This window comes from Mixophyes fleayi, chromosome 4 (genome assembly GCF_038048845.1).
Source record: "Mixophyes fleayi isolate aMixFle1 chromosome 4, aMixFle1.hap1, whole genome shotgun sequence".
NCBI classification, from domain to species: Eukaryota; Metazoa; Chordata; class Amphibia; order Anura; family Limnodynastidae; genus Mixophyes; species Mixophyes fleayi.
In genome coordinates this window covers 76,763,272-76,770,154 of record NC_134405.1, presented here as the reverse complement: position 1 = coordinate 76,770,154, position 6,883 = coordinate 76,763,272, and the positions used below count along the sequence as shown (strand labels likewise).

Here is a 6,883-nt window from a genome sequence, read left to right as displayed (position 1 = left end):
CATGGATTTCGTTCCCATCCTAGTTAAGTGGGTTTTATGGGAGTCTCGAAGATGCAATTTGTCACAAAACCCCAAATTTTTGCTCCGTTGTGTTATGGCACAAACGTGGCCTTTTGTTGTGGTGGTGGGGCCAAAATTATTGGATTTGAGGCACCACGACCTCCTGCACTCCACTTGACCTCCCCTCCAGGATCTCATGGAGGGGAGATTCTTAAAATTGGGAAGTAAGGGTGTAAGTTGTGCATCTGTGCAGTGCACCAATTTTGCGCCAACAGGCATTTTTGCTTTGCACAAATGCCTTTACATGCAACTCTAAATCAGCCTCTTAGAGAAAACTCTCCTTTCCTTAAATCAATCCTGTTATTAAAGGACCACTTAACTCTAAATAGGCTCCTGTAATTTACCTACCTTTGCCCTGCTGAAGTAACCTGACTACTTGATAGGAAGAGGGATTTGAGGCTGTTTTAGGCCTATGTGGCAGTGGGGAAGCGAAAGATTCCTGTCTCTGGTGCAAATCTGGAGCAGGGCCCACCAGACATGGGAATACACCAGTACAGCCTGGTACCTATACACTGGAGACATTCTCCCAAGTTAGAAAGACTTCTATAATTGCTAAAAAGGCTGTGCTGGTATTCCCTCAAGTGTAGAGAGAAAGAATGAACAATCCTGGAGTCCACATAGCATATTAAAATCACAACAGGGCTCCCAGAACCCTAGGTCTCATTATGGTTGCAACTCTTATTGCTATTGTGACAATTATGAGTTATAATAACACCTGCATGCAGTAGTGATATAACACAGTTATCTGAACTATGTATACTGTATATAATTTATGTTCTCAGTAACTGTGGCTCTAGTTGTTGCCTGAATGAAACAATGTCCAGCCATGCCAAGAGGGTGGCACATATTTTCCTTTTGGTCATCCTTGTCTGCTGGACACCATACTGTAGCTTTTTTATGGACTGCCAGAGTTAGAATTACTTCCTTGAACATTGATAATCTAGAGAAACTTAGTCTTGAACCCTATGGGCTAGATTTACTAAGCTGTGGGTTTGAAAAAGGTGAGATGTTGCCTATAGCAACCAATCAGATTCTAGCTTTCATTTATTTAGTACCTTCTACAAAATGATAGCTAGAATCTGATTGGTTGCTATAGGCAACATCCCCACTTTTTCAAACCCGCAGCTTAGTAAATATAGCCCATAATCTTGCTCCATAAACCAAACTTCTAATATAGGCTTTGCAATCCAATGTGCAGGTGGTGTATCAATGAGGAACAGAAGAAAATACTTTGTAAACTAGTTAATTCCTTGACACCCTTACAACAGTTTCTTGAAATTAAAGAGTATTATGCTTCTCAAGATGGCTTTAAAAACTTACATCTTGGGTTAAAGCTTGATGGGAAGGGGGGCCAGATTTAGGTCATTGGCTAATGTTTTTTTTCATTTGACATAAGATATCTTAGGGTCACTTTTTGAAATAGGGGCTTCATAAGTTTAAAATAAAGGTCTTTATCTTCTTAGGACACCAGGGAGTGATATAGACATCTGTTATACAAGATCTCTTACTAGGAATTTGAATGGGGGATCTCATTTTCTGGTTGGCCCAGAGAAGCCGTTTAGGACCTCTCCTACCCAAGCTCTCTAAGAATGCTGCTGGTAGACTCCATTTCTGGTGTGCGAAGGCCAAATAGCTTTGATGCCCCTTTTTAAACTGAAATAATGTCTGTTATAAAGGTAATATATGCTCAAGAAATATGCATGTTTTTAATTATTCAATTGTCATCCCATAAATAGGATTCTGTGTATCCAAGTAACAGTTTTCTGGCCTTGTATCTTTTTAAAATGCAGTCCTGATGGGTGGAAAACAGCATGTAGTGATGTCAGTGCTCTTGAGCAGGAGGTCCCTCATTAAGCTGACAGTTTCCATTTACAACCACTGCTTCAGATCTATCTCTCCTGCTCCGGAGAGGCCTGAGATGAGCGTCAACAGTTCTTGCCATATAGAACAGCTGGAATCCTGCACAATGGTTTTCATTGCTGCCTCACAGCACTGGGATCATGGGTACAATTCTGACCAGAGCCGTACCTGTGCAGAGTTTTTAAGTACTCACCGTGTGTGCATGTGTTTCCTCTGGGTGCTCCAGTTTCCTCCTACAATATTTAATGGGGCAGGGACTGATGTGAATGACTACTCTCTGTACAGCGATGCTGTTTGGCGCTATATAAATATACAATAAGACAACAAAGGGTAGAACCCCACCAAAGTACTGTTCTAGGTAATAATTTTATGTAAGTATTCATTTATGCTGCTAAATAAACATGCTGGTAGCAACACAACTCTTAGCAGATTTAAGGGGAAAACAAAATATATATAATGAACACTCCGTACTTAAGGAAAGTGGAACAACACAGGTACATATTGTATAATCAGAATGGTCTTTATTATTTCTGTAAATTACGTTGGAAACTTGACCAAGTACATAGAAATGATTGCAATTTGTGTATTATGGGGTAATTCATGTCATTCTTTGGAAGGGGGTGATATTTGGAGAGGTGGGGCAACAGAGCCCCCCTCTACCAGTTCAGTATAGGCTTTCCGTCCTCCTCGGCCATAGTAACAAGACAGGTCAGGAGGATGTAGACATCATTCAGTGCGTCATTAGGAATAGCCTCAGCCACCATCTTGCGCAACATCTTGGGATCACAGTAACAGGTACATTCACCGCTGTTACCGTTGCCAGATGCAGGGCGGTCTTTCATGATTCCATATGTGTTGACAAGGTATTCCGAGAAGATGGGATGCACACGTTGGTTATAATTCATTTTCTTGAGCTTACTCATGATTTCTGCATAGCGCCGGTTCATCTCATATCTTAATTTCTCATCAGCCTTGTTGGATAGTGGGCAAGTAGTCACCTATAGGGAAGGGAGGGGAGAGTGAGAATGGGCATACAAATACTGTCAGAGGTGTTTAGAGTGCTCATATATACATAGGGCATCTAACAATAGATTGTAAGTATATATATATATATATATATATATATATATATATATATATATATATGGAACCCTCGCTTTACCTGCAAAATCTTCTCCTCTACGTTGGACACTCTGAAACCATAAAGCCGACTCTGATCCTGGAAGATGTATGCGAGAATTCTGCGGTCCAGCTGGAATGCAATTTCACCAGCCAGGCGTCGGCAGTGTTGGAGATGTTTGGGATCTATGTAAAAAAAAAAAAATTGTTAGAACTGGGCAACAGTTGAGGATGTAAGTGCTCATTGTGTTATGTATTTGGTGTTCTGTCTCAGCTCACTATGAAAGGATCTCGATATGTGAAACTAAAGAGAGTGGAATAGGCCTTTAACTTTAATTAAGTGGTTGCATATATCAGTGATGAAGTTGATGACCTCATAGAGGTTACTTTTGCGAACGCATTTTGCTATCTTGAATCTAGTCTTGGCATCCGAATTTTCTTACATGAGATCTAAAGAGCTGTATTAAAAGTCTACTGTAACAAGTCCTACTTTTAGCTCTGTCATGTCTTGTTTATTCAACTTAGAAGCAATGATGTACTATGTGACCTTTACCTGTTAGGTCTAGTACATCACTGTTTGTTTTCAATAGATTACCAATATATGTGAACAATTACAAAGGGAGTTAGAAAGAGATCTCTTACCACGGCAAATGGGTGCTGGAACATCCTCTGTCTTATCTTCAATATTTAACATATGGAGAAGAAAAAGTAGTAAATTAGAACAATCACCATTCTGTACAGTATGTAACACTACCTAAAGCCATCCCACCTCCCAGGTTTAATTAATACAATGGGCAGTTTTTTGTGCCACCTCCCTGTTAGTGGAGGTCATCTTAATAGATACGGATATGGTAAAGAACTTTTGACTGGTTAGTAATATATCAGCCAATTATTTGCATCTGGTTTATACATAGACATCATGCCAAAATTTATGCCAAACATTATTTCCCCACCCTCAAATGCTACTTGCTCTACTTAATTATCCCAAGCATATATTTAATTCTTACATGTAACGTCCTTGCATGCTTTTCCTGGAGGCGAAAGACTGCGCACATGAGTCTCGTGGTCCCTGAGAGTGCATCTCAGCTCCAGGTTTTCCTGCATCAATCCGACCATCTTTCTCAGCTCAGCATTCTCAGTGAGTAGACGGACATTCTCTGTCTTCAGAGGCTCCACTTCATGACTCCGAAGTATATTCCTGGAGCGGTATCCAGGAAACTCCATTTACACCTTAATCACTTATTTTTCTACCTGTCAAATAACCTGCAGAGCTAAGGAAATCTTCTGCTACACCTTTGCTTTCTAACCTCCAACTGATCCTGGCTCTGGTAAGCCTCAGTGACCTATCTGCTAGCCTTCTATGATCTCATCTACTGATTGTGACATGTCGATGTATCAGAGAGCTAGAGGCTCATGGGAAAGGACACAGGAAGCAGTAAGGATGATGATGATGATGATGATGATGAAGGATATCTGAATGCCTCTGAACTAAATGTTTGTCATAGTGTCAAAATGATAATGGGAAAATGAGTACAAGTAGTTAACACTAAGCAAGAACCATAAGTGTTAATTAATATAGCCACAAATCCTTTCTAAACAAAATAAAATGTATTATTTCAAATCAACTATACTTAGGCTTCCTCATTTATAAACAGCAAACCTCTGTTTTAGGTTAATATGGTTACAGTTGACGGTTAGGGGAAGGTCAGTTTTCTTTCTTGTCCCGGACGCTAACCTTTCTAGTTATGGCCCTACTAGGATGTTATTGTGAGATGACACACTAAGTATCCAAACACTAACACTTATTTAGATTATAAACTCATTTTGGGCTGGGCCGTCTTTACTTTCTGTTTCATGGTACTAATAATGTAATTTATGTCATGATCCCATCAGTGTACAGTGATGCATACTATGCCAACGCTTTTAAATAAACTATAACAATAATGCTTGCTATGATGTGTGAAATTAACTATTATTTACCTTTGCAGCAGTTTTTATTATATTTAATTAATTAAAATTCAATGTTTCTATTTCATTTTAATCTTTTAAAAATACAATAATCAATACAAGGACAGGATAAACAGAGTCCCTATCAGTCTCAAGCGAGCACAAAGTAAGTCTGAGGAATAAAAGAAACAGGATTAAGAAATAGGGGTGTGAGTGTATTGGTCAGGTTATGACTAAACCAAAGCGCACATTCATGGAACCCTTAATTGCAAGAAGTAGATGAGGTAGTATGGATAGGTTGTTCAAATAAAAATATCTTTTTTAAAATGTTTTTTCTTCCTTCTCTACATTTAAGCACAATAGACAGATTTTTTTTTTCATGAGCCATTGTCCATTATGGAGACGGCAATGTTCCCTCCACCGTAACTGCCTGCACTAAAGTGGCCAACAATTTCCTAGTGGCTAAATCAAAAGGATAGTTCTCCCTTCTCATAAATTGTTACGTCTCTACTGCCTTTGACACCCTTGGCCTCTGCAGCACTGTTCTCTCCTGGATTATATCCTACCTCTCCTCCACTTCCTCTCTCTGTTAGGGTTCCTCGAGTCTCTATTCTTTTCTCTATACCAATTCTGTCGGCGAACTCATTCGCTTCTTCGGTCTCAACTAACTGCTCTACGCAGGTGATACTCAAATATACTTTACATCCCTTGATCTCTCTCCCTCTCTGCAATCACCTCCTGGATGTCCCACTGCTATCTCAAACTCAAAGGGGAGATTCAATTCATTACAGTTACTATGGTAATTGATGCACTTTATTGCTGTTAGTACGGTAATTGCAATGTTGATTTTTGCTCGCAGCTCCCTGAGGCGCGAGCAAAAATCTGCGTTAAAATTACCATACTAACGGTATTGACAACATGGAAAATTGAATCTACCCCAACATGTCTAAACCAGAACTCATCTTTCCGTTCCCAGCGTCTCCTCCACTCCTTCCATCTTTCACACGGCGGACAACTTGACTATCTTTCCTGTTTCCCAGACACCCTGCCTTGAAGTCATCTTCGACTCTCAGCTTCACTCCCCTTATTCGGCCCTTCATGCAATCCTGTCATCTCAACCTTCGTAACATTGCTTGCATACACTCCTTTCTCACTCAAGACATTACTAATCATTTCCCGTATTGACTACTGCAATCTCCTACTAACTGGCCAGCCCGTTTCATCCATTCTAAATGCTGTAGCTAAATTTCTCTTCCTTTCCCATTGCACCATTCACAAAGGCTGCCCATTTTTTCTAGAATCCACTCCAAAGCACTTCAGAATCTCATCGTCAAAGCCCTCATGGATGCTTCTCCTCCATACCTTTCTGACCTAGTAACGAGATACAATCCTGCCCTTGCCCTTCGTTCTGCCTCAGGCCTGCGCTATCCCCCAATCTCCAATCTTATAAGCACTCCCTGAAAACCCATGTATTCATCTAAGCATATGCCCCCCTCACCTGAGACCTACTTACGTACTCTCAGCTTCCGCCTCCCTCTAGACTCTAAGTTCTCACAAGCAGAGCCCTCGATTCTGTCTCATGTCACATCGACTTTTTCTACCTTTTATTGGGCTTATGTCATGCTCTTTTTATGCTTAAGCTAATTTTGTATCATCTCTCTGTAATATTTTCCTTTTTGCTTATGTTTTACCTTTACCGATATCATGTTTGCTTATTTTTATTTTACGCTTACGTTTTACGAGGTATCATCTCTGTGTATTTTTTTTTTATTCTCATGTTTTAATTTGTATGTTCTATAATGCTGTCTGTCCAAGGATGTTGAACTCAACCATTATGATGGTGGGGATGTCAGAGGATAAGAGGGAGCCATGCAGAGAAGTGTTCATGAAAGTGTTT

At 40.0% G+C, this 6,883-nt stretch overlaps 1 protein-coding gene across 1 annotated transcript; it reads right to left on the bottom strand.

The window, feature by feature from the left end:
• Positions 1 to 2,463: 2,463 nt before the first annotated feature.
• Positions 2,464 to 4,263, bottom strand: LOC142150716 (speriolin-like protein). The gene is made up of 4 exons (XM_075205912.1): positions 4,047 to 4,263; positions 3,682 to 3,717; positions 3,083 to 3,225; positions 2,464 to 2,918 (listed from the first exon to the last, which is right to left on the bottom strand). Exons 1-4 carry the CDS (start codon positions 4,261 to 4,263, stop codon positions 2,577 to 2,579), a joined length of 738 nt encoding a protein of 245 aa, XP_075062013.1. The 3' UTR covers positions 2,464 to 2,576.
• Between the last annotated feature and the right edge of the window lie 2,620 nt (positions 4,264 to 6,883).